Source organism: Sminthopsis crassicaudata, chromosome 2 (assembly GCF_048593235.1).
Source record: "Sminthopsis crassicaudata isolate SCR6 chromosome 2, ASM4859323v1, whole genome shotgun sequence".
In the NCBI taxonomy this organism is placed as follows: Eukaryota; Metazoa; Chordata; class Mammalia; order Dasyuromorphia; family Dasyuridae; genus Sminthopsis; species Sminthopsis crassicaudata.
Genome location: NC_133618.1, coordinates 147,882,751 through 147,904,776, shown reverse-complemented (window position 1 = coordinate 147,904,776; position 22,026 = coordinate 147,882,751). Strand labels below are relative to the sequence as shown.

Sequence of the window (22,026 nt, the reverse complement as noted above, 5' to 3'; positions counted from 1 at the left end):
TGATCAAATATAATTTAAGGAAACTAATAATGATTAGTGATTCCTGCCTCTTTGCCAACAAAAAAGGGACTGAAGTGAGGAATGAAACATGTTTTAAGATATCATCAATGTATTGTCAACATTCTTCTTATTTGCTGGACATCTAGATGGCACAGTGTATAGAGCACTAAGCCTGAAGTCAGGAAGACTCATCTTCCTAAGTTCAAATGTCCTCAGACAGCAGATCCAGTTAGTTACCAACTCTTTATGCCTTCACAGCATCCCTCTCTTCTTATCCTTTCTCTCACTCCAGGCCTCCTTCATCATCTCTCACCCAGCTTAATTGCAGTGGCTTCCTAAATTGATCTACTGGCTTCAAGTCTCTTCCCACTCCAGCCTATACCCTACCCTGTTGCCAAAGTAATTTACTTCAACCATAAATATGACCATATTATTCTCCCTATTCAACCAACTCCAGTGGCTTCCTATTGCATTCCAGACAAATCTGAATACCTCTGTTTAGCTTTGTCTCGGTTTTAAAGCTTATCACAACCCAGTTTCCATCTGTCTTTCTAGTCTCATTGCAAATCACTCTAGCTCCATCACTCTGTAATTTCCTAAACTGGACTTTTTATATGTACCTATATTCCCAGTTCCTAGCACAGTTTCTGGTACATAGTTGATATTTATTAAATAAATAAATAAATACTTGTTGATTGATTGGTAGGATGAGAAAATAAGAAGGAAAAGAGCATGAATACAGCATTAAAAATATACAGAAGAAAACAAAGATAAAAAGGAACATAAAACAACTTTGTTATTGCTTTGTTAAAATTTAATATACCAGTTAAAAAACAATTTAGCAGGAATACAGTTTCATATTTAATTAAATTTCTCTTTTCTTCTTTGTACATATCAAAGTGTTTATGTTTAATTGTGTTCATAACAAAATGTTCTAAAAGAAAACAAAATCATTGAAAAGGTATGCCAAAGAAAATAAAAAGAAGTACAGAAATGGGCCTTTTATTCTTTGTTAAGTTTAACATGTTAAAATACTGTATGCCATAGAAATTCATGTTTTTGGATATAATCTCTTTCATTCTTTGTAAATAGAAATGTTCATGTTTGTTAATAGAATAAAAATGAAAAAAGTTTAAAATAAAATGAGTTGCTAGAACTACATGATCACTTCCTGTTCTAAATCTCTGATCCTAGATATAGACAAGATACTAACAATGCATTTATTTAGCTATATTAAAGCTATATATTAATTTGGTAGCAAAGTTTCCTGTCTTCTGGAGATTTGTATAATAACCATTATGTGAACATTTAAAAGTGTCCTCCACCATCAATACTTGATTATACCATCTTTAGTAAAGCCTTTTATTTTAAAAATGGAGGTTAAAATGACCTTAGGCAATCCAACTCTCCATACATCTTGTGACTTACTTTTTTTCCAACAGTATATGGGATATTCAGGGAGAACTAGCACTCTGGGCTTGCCAAATTCTTTCACCTGTCTTCAAACTCTCAATTGTGGCCTTAATAAGTAGCATGTGCTAAGCAGCTATATCCTGTTAAAAATCATCTTGACAAGTTAAGACAGGATGAGAATAGTTGACAGGTCTCAAATCCATCTGTGAATTAGGGGGGGATGTCTACCCCAAACATGTGAAGACTCCTTCCAGTAATGAGCAAAAGAGAACAGCTTCTTCCAACAGCCACAAAGGAAGCTGAAGCAGGCACTGTGGAACAATTAGAACTTGGTCAGATATCAAAGATGCTGAGGTTATCCACTGAGTCCCAGGCCTTCGCTCGCCATCTTGACTTTTGTCTTCCACTGGACTTGGATGAGTGTAAGACAGAGTAAAGTTGATGATTTTATGCAGCTCTGCCTCACTTAACTCCAATTCAAGTCAAGACTTCATCTATGATATCACTGGTTCCTTTGAAAAGAAAGGATGAAAAATTAACAACTCAGGGAATGGAGAAGACTTCATGCATGTAAAAACACATGTTTGCATAATAGCATACAATTTTATTTTGGAAATAATAGATTTATGGATTAAAATGTATTTGAGTAGAATTCAAATTCAAATTGAGTAGAAAACAAAGAGTCCCAAATTCTTAGTAGTTTAAATCTTAATAACTTAAAAATAGAACTAAGACTTTTGAAACAACTTGTAACATATTATGTCATTCAAAGAAAAAGTATTTTAAAATATACACAAACCTAAAAATACACAAAGCTTTGGGCAACAGGTAGCTTTGAAAATTATATTGTTGATGGAGTTGTGAACTGATCCAATCATTCTGGAAAGAAATTTGGAACTACGCCCAAAGGGCTATAAAACGCTGTATATCTTTTGATCCAGAAGTGTCTTTACAGGGTCTGTATCCCAAAGAAATCATAAAAGAGGGAAAAAGACCCATATGGGCAAAAATATTTGTAACAACCCTTTTTGCAGTAGACAGGAACTGGAAATTGAGTGGATACCCATCATTTGAGTAAAGGCTGAATAAGTTATGATATTTGAATGTAATGGAATATTATTGTTCTATAAGAAATTATAAGCAGGATGATTTCAGAAAAGCCTGGAAAAACTTATTTGAACTGATGCTGTGAGATCAGTAGAACCAAGAGAACATTGTACACAACAAAAAGATTATGTGATGATCAATTTTGATGGACTTGGTTCTTTTCAACAATGAGGTGATTCAATTCCAAAAGGCGTGTGATGGAAAATGCCATTCACATTCAGAGAGAAAACTATGGAGACTGAAGGTGGATCAAAAGCATAGTATTTTCACCTTTGTTGTTGTTGTTTGTTGCATGCTTTTTTTTTTTTTTCTTTTTGATCTGATTTTTCTTGGGTAGCATGACGAATATGGAAATGTATTTAGAAGAACTGCACATATTTAACTTATATTGGATTGCTTGCTCAGTAGAGGAGGGAAGAGGAGGGAGAAAAATTTGGAACACAAGGTTTTCAAAGATGAATGTTTATATGTATATGGAAAAATAAAAAACTATATTAAAAAAAGAAAATTAATGTCATTTAAGCCAAATAAATAATAATTTTCTAGGGATGCATTTATGCTATTTTAAGGTAAGGAAAATTCAAAGAGTACAAAAACTCTTCACCATCTACTTCACATTTTGCCTCCAAAAACTCTTTCACATTTCATATTGCATTGCAAATATATTAGTGAAAATACTTTGAAAGTGCACTAAAATGTTTGTCTAAATTTATCTTGAGAAGTAAGCTTGAAATGTGAACCCAATCTCAAACATTTTCAAACAAAATAATTATTAAAAAATTCATACTATGCTCACCCCAAATGTCTATGAAGAACAAAACAACAGAAAAGAGAAACTTGGTGTTTTTACCTAAGGGAATAGGTCCAATAAATTGGATGCCAAGCCGTACCTTTAATATTTTGGCACTTGATGTCTATTTGAATAGTTTTCTCTCAGTAAGAAAAGTCTGAACTGTTATGAAACCTCTTAACATTCAAAACTTTAATGGTCTATCATTTCCTAAGTACTCTTAATAATAAATTTATTTCCCACAATTTTATAGAGATGTGAGAATTTAAAAGTGGCACAAAATGAATCTTAAGTGAAAATTGGTTGAGGATTTAAAGTCTACCAGTTGGTTCTTAAAAAATGAATCTTAGCACATTGACCCCAATGAGAGAAATCCGATTTACAGAAAACTGCTTGAAGAATTTCTGGTTCTCTAGGTTTTGATAGAAAGAGACAGAATGAGAGTTGGCTACTCAGAGTGGTGGAAAAAGGACAATGAATGTCTTGTTTTAAAATCTTTTTGAGTTCTTTGAAAGTTAATTTCCTTCTAAAGGTTTCCAGACAATCTAATAGTTGTTCTGCTCAAATGTTTGGTGGTTCTTACAGTGGGAGTATTATCTCTTTTCTCATGGAGATTTCATTTCACTTTCTTTTACCTATAACACACGTTATTAGAATCTTTTTTGTTTATTCTCTTTTTTCAATCATTCTGCTAATATTTCTGTAAGATTTTCTTGGAAATTATTTCCTTTTATCGTTTTATTTTTTTTTACTGGTCTTTTACTCATTTTCTACTATGCTGTTTTGAGGTGGTGAAGAGAAACTTGTGTTTAGGTGTTATCCCTCATTGAGTAATGCTGAGATAAGTGATGGTGGGGACTACAAGTGTGACATGTGGAATACAATGTTCTTTGCAATAACTGCCTCACTCTTTTTGCTGCAAGAAAGTGTTCTCTGGTGGTCTTGAAAGTTTATTTGAAAATAATGGTGATGTCAAAATAAAAGGCATAAATTTAAAAAAATTTAAAGGGATTAAGTGGAATAGTGATGAAGACAAAATTAAAGTCATAGGATTTTAGAATTAAAAAGGATTATCTGGTCCAAACTTTTCCTATTACAAATAAGAAAACTTTATCATTTAGTGTTCTTTTTCTTTTAATTAATGAGAACATTTTTTTTCTCTCAATTTTTTGTCTATTGCTGATTATCACTTGGTATTATAACAGAAGGAAGATTTGATGCTTCTGCTTAGGAGGCCATTAAATATAGATTGTTTAATGAATTCTTATCCCCACACTGGCCCCTACTGGCACAAGAAGATATTTGAGCAATTGGAAGATAAACTATATTCCCCGGTCAAGTAAATTTGGCAATTTTCCTTTAGATCTCTGAGCCTTTTTTTTTTTTTTTTTTTTTTTCACAAATTCTGAAAATAATCCTGGATTGTGAACCATGCAATGTTACTTATTGCAGCACAAACATATATTTTAATTTCACCTTTATCTTGGACAAATTCTTTCCCATTGTCACTTGGTGATCTAGATTTATGCATGGGAGGAGCTTGTATATGACTGGGCAGCTGGCCAGATGTGTAAAAGAATGAGCCCAGAAAGCAAGATCATGTGTCCGTGAGAAAGGGAGGATGGAGCAGTGGGCTAGGCGGAGCCTAGCTTCTGTCTGGTATCAGAGGAATAAGATTTCCATTGAAGCAGCCAGCTCCTGGGAGGTGCCCCCCCCTTTTTTTTTTTTTTAAACCAGGTACAAAGCCTATCTTGTAAGCAACACACACATGTATACACCGTGGAACAGTCCCTGGAAATGGCCAAAGAGACTCCATCTGGCAGATTCATCCAAGGCTATCGACAGATAAGGCAAAGGCTATTGGGAATCATGAAGGTTGAGGCTACTCTGTTTCTTTAAGAAGTATGCTTGTGATTTCACGGACTGTAAGTAAATCTTGGCCCCTTTAAGAGTAACTTTGTGATGGGATCATTGCCTCAGGAATGTGGTTCAGGGTGTGTGCCTCAGAGAGTCCTATGAAAGGGGAAGTAGGACGGCTAAGGATATGTATCATTCTGCTTTGAGCATAAGATCCTTAGGCTTTTTGTAAATTATAATGGGGCCCTTGGAAATGGAGATGAGAAATAGCAATTTCAGTTTCCAAATGGAAAGAAAGTTATCAAAGGACTTGGGAGTCACACACTCACACACACACATTTCCCAAAGCCTTTCTTTAGCTATTTCGTATATAGTACAGCATTCCCTAAAATCCTCATGATTAATGGAGATAGATGCTCTTTCCTTCTGCTCCTCCAGGTAGGAAAATGGACTTCTGCTTTTATTTACAGATCAAACTGTTAGAAAAAGCCCTAAGCAGCCAGGTTTCTCAAGTAGCTTCTCGGACTCAGTGCCAGAGCCCGTGTACGTAGATGGGGTCCAAAAAAACCCAAGAGAGCACAGCTTAGCAGCAAGCCGTAGAGGTGGCTGTGAGTACTCTCTGTAGAGGCTACCAGCTGTACATAGAGATGCAAGGGAAACTTCAAGGGTAAGTTGGAGGTGGATAAGCAAGGCAATTGTGATGTCACAGGTTAGGCAGACAGGAGGTTATGAAGTCAGAAAGGAAATGCCACCAAACAATCATAGGTTAGGTTGCCTGGAGGTGGGAAAAGTACTTGTCTGGGCAGATTCAATGCCTTTTTGCCAGGGGGAAGAAAGTCAGTAGGATTAGCAGGGCATATCTGGTTTCTGTGGTGGACTTCTATGGTTGGGTGAGACTACCCTACCGTGAGGATACCCACCCAGATTACAAAGGAATGGAAAAATTACCTGCCTCCCCATGTTGGGAGGTCTAAATATTCTCCGAACCATGTAGAAGAAAACTATATATATACCAAAAAAATCATATTCCTTTACCCCTATTCTTTTTAATGCAGAGAGAATTCATCATAGGAAGGTAGCCCCTATCTGTCTAGTCCAAGCTATAGAATATTCCTTTCCCTTTCCTGAGCATGTAGTCATCATCCATGATTTTAGGGTACAGGTATCTGGGGAATATGCAAGTGGAGAGAAAACAAGCTCAGAAGATCACTACTTACCCCCCCACCCTCCTACCTCTCCAGATGCAGTGGCCTCCATGGCTATGATAAGCTTCCTGTTTGTGGCGGTGATGTATGTGGTCCAGCACCTGATTCTTGTCAGTGACCGGATGGACCTGGACACGCTGTCCCGAAGCAGACAACTGGAGAAGGTAATGATCGAAGAGATGCGGCAGCTGGAGCTGGAGTTTGAAGAGAGAACTCGAGAGGAGGAGATGCAGCAGACAGTCTGGAAACCAATAGAATTTGAGGAAGAAAAACATGAAGAAATCAATGAGGAAAAAACCATCAAGGAGAACGTCCTATCGGAAGATCCAGAGAAGCCCTGGGCATTCCAATCTGAAGGTCCCAAAGGCCCACTAGGCTGGATGCTGGGGAACCTGTGGAATGCAGGGCTTTTTGGTCTGTTTCTGCTCTTTGAACTTCTCCGGCAGAATATGCAACATGAGCCAGCTTTTGACTCCAGCAGTGATGAGGAAGAGGAGGAAACCACTGGGGAGACTGTTACTACCTGCAGTTGGCTGTCTGACTTTCCTAAGCAGGAAGACTTAGATTCCTTTTTTGAACAGAACCTCCAAAGCACCACCCGAGACCTGCCTAGTACTTGTGAGTTTGTGGAGAGCTTTGTGGATGACTTGGTAGAAGCCTGTCAAGTGCTGGGCCGGAGGGAGATACACCCCCAATTGGAGGACTGCCTGGGCATAGGTCCCGCCTTTGAGAAGTGGGGCATCGGCCAAGACGCTCACCGGTTTGAAGTGCTGGTGCCCATATCTGCCCCGCAAAGCAACTCGTTCCACCTCGAGATGAGAACTGTGGAATCCGGCCTCCTCCGCTGTGGCCGAGTGGTGGTAGAGTCAGAGTGTGTGTGCAAGCGAGAAAAGCTTTTGGGGGATGTGCTGTGCCTTGTACACCACTGGGACCACACCAGTGGCGGCAAGCCCACCAATACCCTGAAGTCCAACTTCTGTACTGGCTCAAACCTGGATGTATACAAGACCCTCTACTGGTTCCGAAGCATGCTGGGGAATGCCTGGGCCCTAGTGGCCCATAAATATGACTTTAAGCTTAGCCTCCCTCCTTCCGTCACCTCCTGTAAACTGAGGCTAGACTACCGCTCAGGTCGGTTTCTCTTAATCAACTTGGTCCTGGCAGTGCAACGGGATGACTCTCTGGTTTATTTTGTGAGTCAGTCACCCGAACATGACAAGCTGACTAGCGTGGATTGGCCTGAGTCTTTTGCAGCCTGTGAGCACCTGTTCCTGAAGCTGGTTGGCCGATTTGCCCCAGAAAAAACTTGTCATCTCAAGTGCCTCCAGATCATTTCATACCTCCAGAGCCTCAAGGCCCCGCCCCACGGGCTCCATCAACCCATTCTCACCCCTTACCACTTCAAGACTGCCCTCATGCACCTCTTGCTGCGGCTGCCTCTCACTGACTGGAAGCCTGAACTATTTCCCCAACGGCTCCAGGACATTCTCTGGTACCTTGGCCGTGGGCTACAGGAGAGATGTCTTTATCACTTCCTGATCGGAAACACCTTTCTACCCCTTACCATCCCAGTCCCCAAGAACTTTCGGAGTGCCAAGCCTGTCAATCTCTTTCGGCACCTCGAACTGGACTCTGCGGCACACTCAAAGGCAGTGACAGAGTTCCATGACCTTGTGACCCAGGTGAAATCTTTGCCCGGCTTACCACTATCTGGTAGGGTCATGTAAAGGCCATTAAAATGGGATTTCTGATTTTCTGGGCTCCCATAGAGTCTGTTTTTCAGATGTCTGGCAGCCAGTGCCTGTGCCTGTTGATTTGTTGTGAGGATAGGGAACAGGAGGAGGCACTTCGTGAAAATACGGTATATCTTACCTAGCACTAACTAACCTAGGCTGTGACTTCTAAGTGTTTTTGTTTTGTTTTGTTCTGTTTTTTAACTGACATGATTCACAACATGATCAAAAGGAGACCAGGAATACACAGGTACACATGAACCACATCATCTTTCAATTGAGATCTAGAAAGAAAACAGGTTCTGAGAAGCTGTAAACATTTGTACTGAAAATGGGGGAGAGCCTGAGAGAATACCATTTTAGCCAGTTTCTATTTATGCACCTTACCTAGTTTTTCCTTTGAACAGATTCCCTTAGGCAAATAGATCTAACTTGTATCAAAGCTGATCACATTCTGCAAAGTGCTTTTTAACCATATAAATGGGAGCTATTTGTTACTGGAATAATTGCTCAAGATCACTTTATCCCAAGCAAATGCTTCCAGGTTTTTTGATTTCAAATTCACAAATTTTAGGATTCAACTTTTCCTACCTAAGTGTTCCCTATTTTTTTTTTTTTTTTTTTTTTTTTTTTTTTTTTTTTTGCTGAGGCAATAGGGTTAAAGTGACTTGCCCAGGGTCAGAAGCATTAAGTGTCTAAGGTCAGATTTGAACTCAGGGGCCGGTGCTCTATCCACTGCGCCATCTTCAATACTTTAAAAATGCAACCAAGAAATAAAACATTTCCTTCTTTGTTGCATTTTCCAGTTATGACTCCAAGTTTTCTACTATCATATCTTTGACATAAAGACCTAATCAAATCACATATTAGTATTATTTCTTCAACACTGTTATTAAAAGAATCAGAGGAAGGTCTCTATCACACTGGGGAGATCACATGCTCAAGAACATATGAATAACTTGTGATCTACATGTGAGGAAATTCCCAAACTGTTGTTGTGCTATAAGATTGTGAAGTTAATAATATACTGTACAGCTAAAGTAATTAACATTTTAATTGATGCCATAGACAGTATCAGACTACTTTTTTTAGTGCTCAGAAGCAATAGAGACTACTTGAGGATCTTTTAAAAACAGGGTCACTAAGATTAATGACTGCTATGTAGTGTTATTATTGAAAGAGAATATCTTTCTCAATTTCAAGAGATAACCAGCAATTAAATCAACAATTGCTATAGAGTTAAGAACTTTTTACATGGAAAGAAACTTAAGTTATTAATCTCTAGTATCCCTTGCCACTTCAAGACTGCCCTCATGCACCTCTGCTTTTCCTTAATTTGGTAATTCTTTTATTTTCTTTTTAAATTCAGACTGAAGAATGACCTGAACATTATAGGTTTTTCAAAGGTGAGGTCATAAGAAACCCAGGCTTGCTTATAAGAAAGTGTTGGTTCTAAAGAGGTTATGGGTTTTCTTCAGCCTTTTGAAGCCCCAGGTATTAATTTATATAGGTTTGTGGGGAAAAGAATGAAGGTGAGGATCCTAGTCAGAGACTGTACATGCCATTTCTTCACTCTTATCATAAAATACTATCTGTGAAAATGTGGCTGATGTGACATAAATACTATCCCAGGGTGTCAGATTTGGCTAGCTTCTCTGGGACTATTATTCCAGTAACACAAAATGGCTCAAAATATTTGCCAAAGTCCAATACTAAGTCACATTGATCTTTATAGTCCGGGGGTGGCTCTTTTTTATATGATACCTTCTGGGATATGCCATGAGTTTCTTTGAAGTTGTGATAGTTTTATAATGGTGGGAGAAGTTTTAAAATTTTTTTTAGGCATACACATACACACACTTGTTCTGTGGAGTTGAAAATAATCTGTCATGTTTTATTTTTGAACCAATAAAGTAAACTATTTTCTATACAAATCTGCATCTTTTTTATACTAAACACATCAGGCCAACATTACACATGCCTAACTCGAAATACCACCAAGTACTTCCCAACACATGTTGGCATTTCACAATGTACTTTATACCAGTTTGCCTTGTAGATTTCCTAATGGGTCTGGCTAGGGGCCAAGAAAGAGCAAATATGAAAGTTAAACACAGAATATTGTTATTGTGCTATGAATAATTTCTTTGGTGCCACAAACACATAATCTTTGCAAAATTAAAAGACCTAATTGACCACAGACAGTCTTTATAAGAACTATTAAGCATCAGTCCATAGAGAAAGAATGAAACTGGTAGATTATTCTAGGTGGTTATTTCCAGTGTTATAGGAGTCATGAAAGAGATTATAAAATTATGAGTGGGTGAAGGAAACAAAAGAAACAGTCAGCAAAGCTTAGGTGGAACAGAGGGTGTGGAAAAGGGGTATAGGAAAATAAAAAGATGAATAGAATGACATAGTTACTAATAGTTTTAATGATACAGAGGATAGAGATTTCTATCACAAAAAGCCCCAAAAGACCCTCCAAAACTTTTAAGGCTTAAAGTATTTATGTGTAGGACACAGAGTTATTATTTTATGGATCACTGGTTATGATTACATCTGGAAAAGTCATAAGGTGCTACTGGAAAGAGCCTGGTAAGATTTGGTTTCCAGTCAACATTTTCTACCATTAATAAGGCAAGTCACCTAGCTCTTTTTTGTTTCACCCATATAAAATGGGGAAATGGGGAAGATGCTCATTTTAATTTTGAAAAATATGTGGTTCATACACATTATAAGGGAGGGTAGTTATTATCTGGCAATCATGGGAGATGTGAATTGTTGGTTCTTAACCCATTGCTTAATGGAGCAGGAATTCCTCAACACACAAAACCAAAAAAATATTTGCTTGTAAACCAGAATGACTGCCAAGGCACTTTCAAAGTCATCTTATTACAGACTTAATGTTTTATGTCATAAAATAACAGTATCAAGTCAGACAAAGAAGCCAAAAATGACACTGCATGTTATTTAAGGGTATTGAGTGTTCTCTACACAGGCTAAGGACATTTCAAGACTAAATTATTCCATTAGAAAGAGAAACTCCATTTGTGACTAAGTTAAGGTTTGCTGGAGACCTTTATGCTATTTTTCTGACAGCCTAAAAAAATATTTGTGGAGTTACCCCTCTGCAAATTACTGTCTCTTTATTCAGAGGTACTTTGTTTCAGATATTAATGATAATTACATTCTTTGTAACGTACTCTAGCCCCAACCAACTTATATGGGAAGATAACTTGCAAACATGTGCAAACAGGTGTTTATCTATACACACACATATATAAATATATAGACAATGTATATAGGTCTATATACAAATATGTAGGTATCATTTATATTTCTTTATGTATAAGATATATGTATATACAAGAAGATGTATAAGATATATGTGTATACTAGAAGACAACAGCACACAATTACATACCAACAATATAGCTAGCTATCTAAAGGTATATATGTAGGTAAACATATATACACAAACATAATATAGTTGTGTAGTGTGCATTTATGGGGAGACAAACATGTGAACATTTGCAAACAGATTTCTGTATATACATATAGATTTATATATAAAGAGAATGTGCAAACAATTATAAGATATGTATGCACTACATAGACACAGGGGAGACAACATGCAATTACAAATAAAATGTGTACATATTTTTCTGCACATATAACATGCAAAATAAAAAAAAAGAATAAGGATTTAGGTATTGAACTCTTCTTAATCAGAGCTGCAACAATGATCAGTTAGGACAGGGCAAAAGTATGGCCTTAGAATCTTGTGTTTCATTTAACTCCATCATGAACACTTACCCAGGCTCTTCAGAGGCTTCTCTAATGCTACCCCAGTTCTCATCAACACATATGCTTTGCATTCAGTTCATCAGAGGACAATGTAATAGGCTAGCAGGTAGGAAACCATTTATATGTTCTAAGACTAGGAAAAAATAAGTCTTGTTGAAAAAATAAGTCTTGTCTTCTCCTAAGACAAAACAGATTAACCAAATACCACACTCTTTAAACACGAATTACATTTTGGAAGAATTACTCTAAAAGGTGGCTAAAGCAGAAAATCAAAATAGGTTTAGAAACACACACACACATATATATATATATATATATATATATATATATATATATATATATACACACACACACAACACACATACATACATAACATATATATACACACAGCACACACATAACATATATACAACACACAACATATATACACAACACACAACATATACACACACAACACACATGCATACATAACACATATACACAGCACACACATATAACATATATACACAACACACACATACATAACATATATACAACACACACATAACATATACACACAACACACGTACATACATAACACATACACAAAACACACACATAACATATGCAGTACATACAACACATATATAATATACATACACACAACACAGTGCATACATAACATATACACACAACACAATACAACACATATACACAACACACACATACATGACATACACAACACATATATAACATACACACACCACACATACATAACATATATAAACAACACACATACATAACATACACACAACACACATGCATAACACATACAACACACATACATAACACAACATACATATATAACATATACACACAACACACATACATAACATATACACACAACACACACATACATAACATATATACACAACACACATAACGTATATATAACACATACATATATAACATATATACAACACACATACATAACATATATGTATATATATACAACACATACATTATATATATAACACATACATACGTACATTATATATATATAAAACACATACGTACATAACATATATGTGTGTGTGTGTGTGTGTGTGTGTGTGTGTGTGTGTGTGTGTGTGTTTAGAATAGGTTTAGAAAGCTAAATGAATGTAAATGAGGATTAAGGGACCTTAGAAGTAATCTCTCCAAACCCCTCATTTTATAAGTGGAAAAAAAAAAATGAAGCCTGGATAGATAAATTTAAGTATTATAGGAAAGGGAACAAGGGACTCTCAATCCTAGGCCTGTGTAGATTCCATTCATTTTGATCTCTTTACATCAAAGCCATGGCAGACAACTTAGAAGTGGTTTCCTTCAAACATTTATTTAGCATCTACTCTGTGCAGATGTTAGTCATCAAGTCAATAAGTTATTAAGCACCAAGTTCCCTGTGCCATAAAAGAGCTCACATTTTTATGGGGGAGAGAATATGCAAATTATTATGTATATACAATATACAGATAACAAAAATACAAGGTCATCCAAAAGGGAGAGGTTTTTGCTGGGAGAAATCTAGAAAACCCTCTTGAAGAAATTCTGGATCTGAGCCATGTTCTGAAGAAGGCCTGACACTCTAGGGGAGATGCAAAATTTAGATAACATGAGATCTCTGCCCTTAAGGAGTTTACAGACAAGCAGTGGGAATTGCAAAAGTGCTAGACCAGGTGGAAAAGGGGGAAGGTGTCAGGGACCTTCACAGAAAAAATGCAACAGGGGTTCTTCATTTGGGATTTGTGGATAGATTTCAGAGGCCCAGTGAAATTAGATGGCAGAAAAATTAAATTTTATTGAAATTCATTTTCTTTATGTAAAAATATGAACACTTAGCACTGTGTTTAGCAATCTAATGAGTGCTTAATAAATGCTTATTGACTGAATTAAATTATCTTGAGTCCAAAGTCTTCATCAGACCAGGGATCAATGACACAAAATAGGACCTCTAAGACCTCCTCCCCTTGTCCTATAATTATTACACATTTCCCTTTTCCAGTTAATGAATCCCTCTCGCTTTTCCTGATCCCCCTTAATTCCAGTGCCTTCCCTTTGATTATTTCCAATTTATCACATATATGCATACATCTATATATGATAAATTGGAAAACCCAGATATATAAAAATTGAGAATAGAGGGATTTTAAATACACGCATATATCTTGTTAGTTTATAATTGTTTGCATGTTATCTCTTCCTTTATAGCCTGTATACACATATGTAGGTATCATTTGTATTTCCTCCTCTCTCTATATGGAAATATATGTAAATGTATTGTTAATTGTATATTGTCTCCTGTGTCTATGTAGTATACATGTCTTCTACATACTTGCTTGCTCCTTCTCTTATATATTTGCGTATATGCACATGTCTGCAATTTGCATGTTGTTTATCCACAAGTGCACACTCCATGTTTGTGCATACTATACCTGCATACTATATACCTCTGGCCCCTATATTATTATGTAACCGTGTGAGTCTCCCCGTGTGCACTGTGTAGTACACACATATATCTTATAATGGTTTGCTCCTTGTCTCGCTCTCTGCGTGCGTGTATATGTACGCATCTATTTGCATACGTTTGCATACAGTCTCCCCATAAATGCACACTACACTCCATATGTAATACCTACATACATGTCTCTAGATAGACATCTAGGTTGTTAGTAATTGTGTAGTCTCTTTTAAGTGTCTGTGTAGAACACACACCTCATACACAGTTGCTCCTTGTCTGCGTGTATAGATTCACACCTGAACGTTTGCATGGTGTCTCCCCATAAATGCACACATTTCATGTTGATGTATACCTACAAATGGATACTTACAGCTTTGCATATTGTTGGTGCATGATTGTGTCTATATAGTATACATATCTTATACATAATAACCTTATACACCATACAGAGTTGCTCCTTGTCTCTTTCTGTGTACGTTTCTTCAGGGGTGCGGGTTGTCTCCTCCTATATACAACCACATTGCATGTTTGTGCGTGTGTGTACCTCCATATCTGTCTATAAATAGCTATCTACATTGCTGGCACGTACTCTTCCCCGTCACACTTCGGAGGTTGCGGAGAAAAGGCATACTTTGTGTGCCGGGGCGTCAGGGGGTCTTGCACGGGGCTTCGGATGGCTGGAGGAAAAAGGGAGGCCGAAGACTTAGGGCACCTCCGCCTCGCTCACGTCCAGATCCAGACACAAACCAGGCATGTGGTCACTGGCTGTCACTCTCGAAGCGGAGGACGGGCTGCAGCCTCCCTAGCTGGCGCATCCGCAGGCGCTCACTAACGTTTGCTGACTGACACCGGGGGGCCGCGGGCGGTCTGTGGGACGCAGAATGGCACTGGTCCCTGAAGGAGCCCTTGCCCAGGAACAAGCGGGTCCTCAGACTGCGCACCGGGACTGCCCCTCCCCGGAACTTGGAGAAAACACTTGGAGTTGTAGAGAGCATTAACCAGCGGCTGTAATTTACAGAATTTAATGCTCTACTTCAAAGTCAGCCCCGCCCCGCCCCTCCTTCCACATTAGCCAATCCTAAATGGCTGTCCCTTGGCCACGCCCCCGGATATACGTCACCCGCGGCCGTTACACAGAGTCGGCGGGGCTCGGGCGCGCGAGTTTTCAAATCGGTCTTTGGGAAGGAGCAGCATCGGACTCGATGGGACGCGTAGATCCGGGTAAATGAGAGCGTCAGGAAATCCGGTAGGGCCGGAGTGCTCGGTGCGGAGCAGAGGACCGGGAGCAGTGAGCTCGCCCGCGAGCCCGTGTTCCGTTAGGCTCGCGGGAGCCCGGGCTGGGTTGACGGGGCTGGGCCAGATCGGGCTGGGTGGAGGGCGGGCGACTCTAGCCCCGAGCCCTTCGGGCCGGCGAGGGGTGGGTGGGGCATGGGCGAGGCAGCCCATAGGAAAGCGAGTACCTGCCTGAGGTCATCGGAAAGTCCGCTAAACGTGGGGGTGGCTTTTGGGAGACCGCGTTTTCTTGGAGCTGGGGAGCGTGGCTATTGGGTTACTGATCCCTCCGGGGGCGGGGCATTCAGGCCTTGGAAGGCCCGAGCTTCAGAAAAATTCTGATTTTAGGGAAGGGACGTTATAGCCATTAGGAAAAATCGTGGGTATTTTTAAAATAAACAAAATCAAGAGGGGAAAAAGAGGGAGAAAATAAGTAAAGAGAGGAGAATATAAATAGGGGAGAGGGCACAGAAATAGGTATGGCAGGAGGCGATTTCTCCTGACAGTGTGGGAGAAAGTCAGCATTGGGGAGTCAGGGAAACCCCGGGAACTTGAAAAGCTTCAGTCCAGAGCACTTGTCCTTTATTGTTCAGTCACATGTTATTCTGTGACCCCGTGTGGCCTTAGCAAAGATCCTAGTGGATTACTATGTCCTTCTGCAACTCATTTTACAGATGAGGAAACTGAGGCCCGCAGGGTTAAGAGACTTGTCCAGCGTCCCGCAGCCAATAAGTGTATGACGTCAGATTTGAAGTCAGGTTTTCCTGACTCTTCCACTGTGCTACCTAGTGCCCCCTCTCATTACTGCATTATACTAAATTCAATAAAAGAGTAAAGTCTGTGGGAGGGGTGGGCGAAGCTTGGTTTTGTTATAAAAATAACTCAATTTGTACAATGTGCTTCAAAATACTTTGTTCTCAACAACCCTGTGAATTGATTAGTACAAAGCGTGTTATCCCCATTTTACAGGCGAGAAAACTGAGACTTACAAAGATATGAAGTGACCTTCCCAATACTCAGTGGTAACGCCGGAACCTAATCATTCCAAATCCAGTGCTTTTCACATTATTCATGGTGGTTTGGGCCCAGGACAAATGATTGCAGGTAAGTTTGGATCCAATAAAAAGAAAAAAAAAATAAAACTTTTTGGATATCTTTTGTTTTTCATCGTAGTTATTTTGTGGATATGCTCCTCACCATTTTGGTAAGCCTTATAAAGAAAATCTGTTAACTTATGAAACATTCCCTCTATGGCCCCCATCTCTGCAAGGAAAGTTGGGGATAGAGGGAACCTTTTGTATCAAGTATTTTGTATTAAGATTGCTCATTACTGATAGATGAGTTATATAGCAGTCTGACATATTTAAGCCCCATTGGGTAACTAAACCAAGCAACAAACTCCATTCAAGTGGCCTGGTTTCCCAGAAGAATAATTTTCAAATGTAAATAGATCCCATCCTTGTCTGTTAATTTTATATTTATAATACATTCCTAGAAGTCTAAGATCATTGCTTCACGCACAGTGAAAAATGTTCAGAATTTCCAGGAGAAAATTAATTTTGGTGTCAAAAACTGTTTGAAGTTTGAATTTAAAGTCAGTAAAGAGGTCTTAGCGTGTGCCTGGACTTGAGATCTTTGAGGCTTTCAGGAAAAACTATGTAGCGGTCATGTTTTGTAAGCATCCCCTCCATATAGTCAATATTAGGAAACTATAAACTCTAGGTTGTTTTCGTGTAGAATTCTTTCTCTACTCCTGAGTAGTTTTGCTTTCAGAGGTAGAAGGAAGATTCCTCATTTTAAGGTCTTACCAAGGATTTTTTCTTCTGTCCAAAGCTTTGAGCCTCTTCCATGAGAAGTTTTAACAGAGCACTTGTTGGTAGCAGTATCGGATGTTTCTCCAATATCTTTTCTGATTTTTCCTCACTTCCCATACAACAGAGAACTGTTAAGCTAAAGCTTGTTATTCTCATATGATTTCGTTACTTTGGTTATTGATATAGTTAGTTATGCTAATAGTTTAATTAATATTGTACCAGCTTTGCATTCCTGATATAAATCCTATTTGATCATAGTGTATTATCTTGGTGATAACTTTGTTATTCTCCAATTTCACATGAATCATAGATTAAATTATATTCCCTAGATAAAACCTGCTACATAAAACATAGTTTCTATAGATTCTGAATCTTATTCCTCTTCTCCCCTGATATCTGTAATGTAAAATGAGGTTTTTATATTAGTAATGACAGTATTATCTGTCTTCACATGAGCCCACAGTGAGAATTATTCATCAGACTTCTCTGGAAGGCAATGGAGAAAAGAGCAAACATTTATTAGGCACCATGCCAAGTACTTTGTAAAATTTTTACTTTGTAGAAATTATTGTAAAAATTACAACATAGGTAGGTGGTGATGTTATACCTTTTTTTTTTTTTTTTTTTTTTTAATAGCTTTTTATTTAAGAACATATGCATGGGTAATTTTTCAACATTGACCCCTGCAAAACCTTCTGTCCCAACTTTTCTCTTCCTTCCCCTCCCCCCCTCCCCTAGATGGTAGGTAGTCCAATTCATGTTAAATATGTTAAAGTATATGTTAAATATAATAGGTGTATACATACTTATACAATTATCTTGCTGCACAAGAAAAATCAGATTTACAAGCCATTCTCCAGTTGATAAATGGACAATTTTCAGATGATGAAATTGAAACTATTTCCACTCATATGAAAGAGTGTTCCAAATCACTACTGATCAGAGAAATGCAAATTAAGACAACTCTGAGATACCACTACACACCTGTCAGACTGGCTAAGATGACAGGAACAAATAACAATGAATGTTGGAGGGGATGTGGGAAAACTGGGACACTGATACATTGTTGGTGGAGTTGTGAAAGAATCCAACCATTCTGGAGAGCAATCTGGAACTATGTCCAAAAAGTTATCAAAATGTGCATACCCTTTGATCCAACAGTGTTTCTACTGGGCTTATATCCCAAAGAGATCTTAAAGAAGGGAAAGGACCCACATGTGCAAAAATGTTTGTGGCAGCTCTTTTTGTAATGGCTAGAAACTAGAAAATGAATTGGATGCCCATCAATTGGAGAATGGTTGGGTAAATTATGGTATATGAATGTTATGGAATATTATTATCTGTAAATGACCAGCAGGATGATTTCAGAAAGGCCTGGAGAGACTTACATGAACTGATGCTAAGTAAAATGAGCAGAACCAGGAGATTATTATAGACTTCAACAACAGTACTATATGATGATCAATTCTGATAAACATGGATATCCTCAACAAAGAGAAGATCCAATTCAGTTCCAATTGGTCAATGATGGGCAGAATCAGTTACACCCAGAAAAAGAACACTGGGAAATGAATGTGGACTACTTGCATTTTTGTTTTTCTTCCCAGGTTATTTTTACCTTCTGAATCCAGTTCTTGTGCAACAAGAGAACTATACGGATCTGTACACATATATCATATTTAGTATATTCTTTAACATGTTTATATGTATAAGACTGCCTGCCATCTAGGGGAAGGGGTGGAGGGAGGGAAAGGAAAAGTTGGAACTGAAGTGGTTTGCAAGGGAAAATGTAAAAAATCACCCATGCATATGTTCTTTATAATCAGAAAGAAAAAAAAAAGAAAGGAAAAATCCGATTTAGAAAGAAGGTAAAAAGCAGACGATAACAGAAGGAGTGGAAATGCTATATTGTGGTCCACACTCATCTCTCATAGTTCTTTCATTGGGTATAGCTGGTTCTCTTCATTACTGAACAATTGGAACTGAGTTGGATCATTTCATTGTTAAAAAGAGCCACATGAAGGTATCCATTTTACAGTTTTACATTTTACAGTTAAAAGAACTGAGGAAAGATAGGTTAAGTGCCTTGGTCAAGATCAGGTAACTAGTAAGTGTCTGAGGCTGGATTTGAGTTTGAACTTTCCTGACCCAACCCATTAGATGGGCCAAGTTGATCTGTGCTTGTGGGAGAGAGTAGTTTCAATTTTTTAGTATTTACTGCCAAGTGTTATTAGATTTTAAACTCCCTCATGGCAGGAACTGGCTACTGCTTCCTTTTTTTGGTATCTCCACCACTTAGTTGTATACCAACTGTAGTTGGTATATAATAGGTGCTTAAAAATGTTCAGTTGATTTAGATTATTCAGTCAGCTTGCTGCCTGTGGAATTGTAATTTATAGTAAAGGTGGTTTAGATCTGGCACATGAAAATTGTTGAGAGTCACTACCCTTGCTGATATTAAATGTTGTTTTTGAGATATATTCTGAATACATGGTTTTTTCTCATTTAGTCACAATGAGCAGCACAGGGCTTGAGACGGCTGGTCATCCCAACAGCATTTCATCACCTGAAAATGTGTTCCTGACCCCCACATCCAAACAGCCACCTCTGAATATTTCTGGTACTCCTATCCTTGAAGACTTCCCTCAAAATGATGATGAATGGGAGAGAAGGCAAAGACGGCGCTCCAGAGTTGTTGATCTACAGCTCAGTAGCACAGATTCACCACGTTCAGTGACATCCCCTTCTATTAGGTGAGTATAATTTTTGGCTTTCCACCAAATGTTTTGGGGGGGGAATTTTTATTCTGTGAGATCATTATGTATGTTTGTATATCCCCAAGATATTTCTGAATGTGTATGTTCCGATTACCCATGTACAGGAATTGTGTTGTGTGGGTGTGGGTGTGGATATATCTAGCTATCTGCTTAATTGTGTTACCTTTTTAGGAAACCTGATACTCCATCATTACTGGTCCCAAAATTTACAAATACACAGATTGCAGATCATTATTCCACCTGCATCAAGTTGTCAACTGAAAATGTGAGTACCTACTATCCCATCTGGGTCCCTTTCTTCTGTAATAATGGTAGGTAATTGCAATAAAAACTGATACTTTGAAAAATATGCGTTTCTATTAACTCACTTGATCCTTACAAGTACTTTGTGGACACTATCATTATTCCCATATTCAGACAAAGAAACTGAGAGTCCAGCAGAATAAATTATTCTTCTTAATGGCAAAGCTAGAACTCCCTTTTCAGACTTTTTGCTATATCATATCTATCACTATTTTCTCTACATCAGAATCTTTCTCTCTATGATTAACCTCCTCTGATGCCTTGTTTTTGTCCAGGACTTTGATCAAGTTAGTCAAGTGCTTTTTGCTTTAATTTCTTCTTTAAAAAATGGAGTGATTGTTACTACTTAGAGCCAAATTTGTAATACTAATTTTAAGATTTCTCTGTAGGGACAGCTAGATGCATTGTATATATAGAGCACCAGCCCTAGAGAAAGGAGGATCTGAATTCAGATCTGACATTTAACACTTAATTAGCTGTGTGATTCTGAGCAAATCATTTAACCTTAATTGCCTTGCGTGCATCACACACACACACACACACACACACACACACACACACACTCACACAAGGACTTCATTGTAAAAGTATATGATTAGTAATGATTTTATAATTTTATTCCGTAAGGTATTTTCCTTATATTGATTTTTTTCTAGTATGCAAGTATAGCCTCTTCCTGATGAGTTGCTTGTTTTGCCTGTCAGTTACCTATGATACGTTTATTCAGTTATGTGTGGGAAGATAGTGCATGTGATCAAGCTTTTCCAAGTACTTCATAGTTTTCCTAGTGCCGTTGCTCCTAGGGACAAAAACTGTTCTTAAAAGTCTTCTCAGGTGGCATCATCTATTTGGGGCCTTACTTAGGAGTCAGAATAAACTTTTCTCTAATTTTCTTCTTTTTTTTTTTCTTCAGAAAATCACCACCAAGAATGCTTTTGGTTTGCACTTAATTGATTTTATGACTGAAATTCTCCAAGAAAAAGACTCTGAACTGACCAACTTTAAGGTAGGGAGAACCTATCAACCTTTTGTACCTTTGAGCTGAAGGAGCAAGCATATCTGGGAATATGAAGCATATCTCTTTTGAAGTGGGGCAAATTTTTTAATCAGCACTTTAAGTGGGATGGAATACTTTTTGCTGTGCTTTTCCTTTTTTGTCTTCATGCCTAAACATCCTTTTTTTTTTTTTGCAGGAAAGTTAATAGTTTGTAGCCTGTAGCATTTCCTTCATGCTCTCACATGCACCTCTTGCTTGTTTCAGGTAGCTGCTGGAACCTTGGATGCCAGCACCAAGATCTATGCTGTTCGAGTAGATGCTGTCCATGCTGATGTGTACAGAGTGCTTGGTGGACTAGGTAAAAATGCTCCTTCTGCAGAGGAAGCAGACAGTCAGGAGGCAGGTAGGTTGGGGTTTGTGATCTATCTTGAAAGGTGGGAGCAGAAGTTTATTCCATGCGGTTTTCTGT

At 38.1% G+C, this 22,026-nt stretch overlaps 2 protein-coding genes across 4 annotated transcripts in view; both read left to right on the top strand.

Annotated features, from left to right (window-relative positions):
- The first annotated feature begins 4,913 nt into the window (after positions 1-4,913).
- ITPRIPL1 (ITPRIP like 1) lies at positions 4,914-8,126 on the top strand. The gene is made up of 2 exons (XM_074287602.1): positions 4,914-5,235; positions 6,409-8,126. Exon 2 carries the CDS (start codon positions 6,423-6,425, stop codon positions 8,097-8,099), a length of 1,677 nt encoding a protein of 558 aa, XP_074143703.1. The 5' UTR covers positions 4,914-5,235; positions 6,409-6,422; the 3' UTR covers positions 8,100-8,126.
- A 7,381-nt stretch (positions 8,127-15,507) lies between these two features.
- NCAPH (non-SMC condensin I complex subunit H) overlaps positions 15,508-22,026 on the top strand; it is a 43,146-nt gene continuing 36,627 nt past the window's right edge. For 2 of the 3 annotated variants that reach the window (XM_074287601.1, XM_074287600.1), the window contains exons 1-6: positions 15,508-15,615; positions 16,636-16,770; positions 19,990-20,233; positions 20,429-20,522; positions 21,474-21,566; positions 21,822-21,960. In XM_074287601.1, the coding sequence (XP_074143702.1) occupies positions 16,761-16,770; positions 19,990-20,233; positions 20,429-20,522; positions 21,474-21,566; positions 21,822-21,960 (580 nt within the window). In that variant the 5' untranslated portion in view covers positions 15,508-15,615; positions 16,636-16,760. Of the gene's footprint in view, positions 15,641-16,635; positions 16,771-19,989; positions 20,234-20,428; positions 20,523-21,473; positions 21,567-21,821; positions 21,961-22,026 lie in introns of all 3 variants that reach the window. The other variant, XM_074287599.1, reaches the window with a different exon arrangement.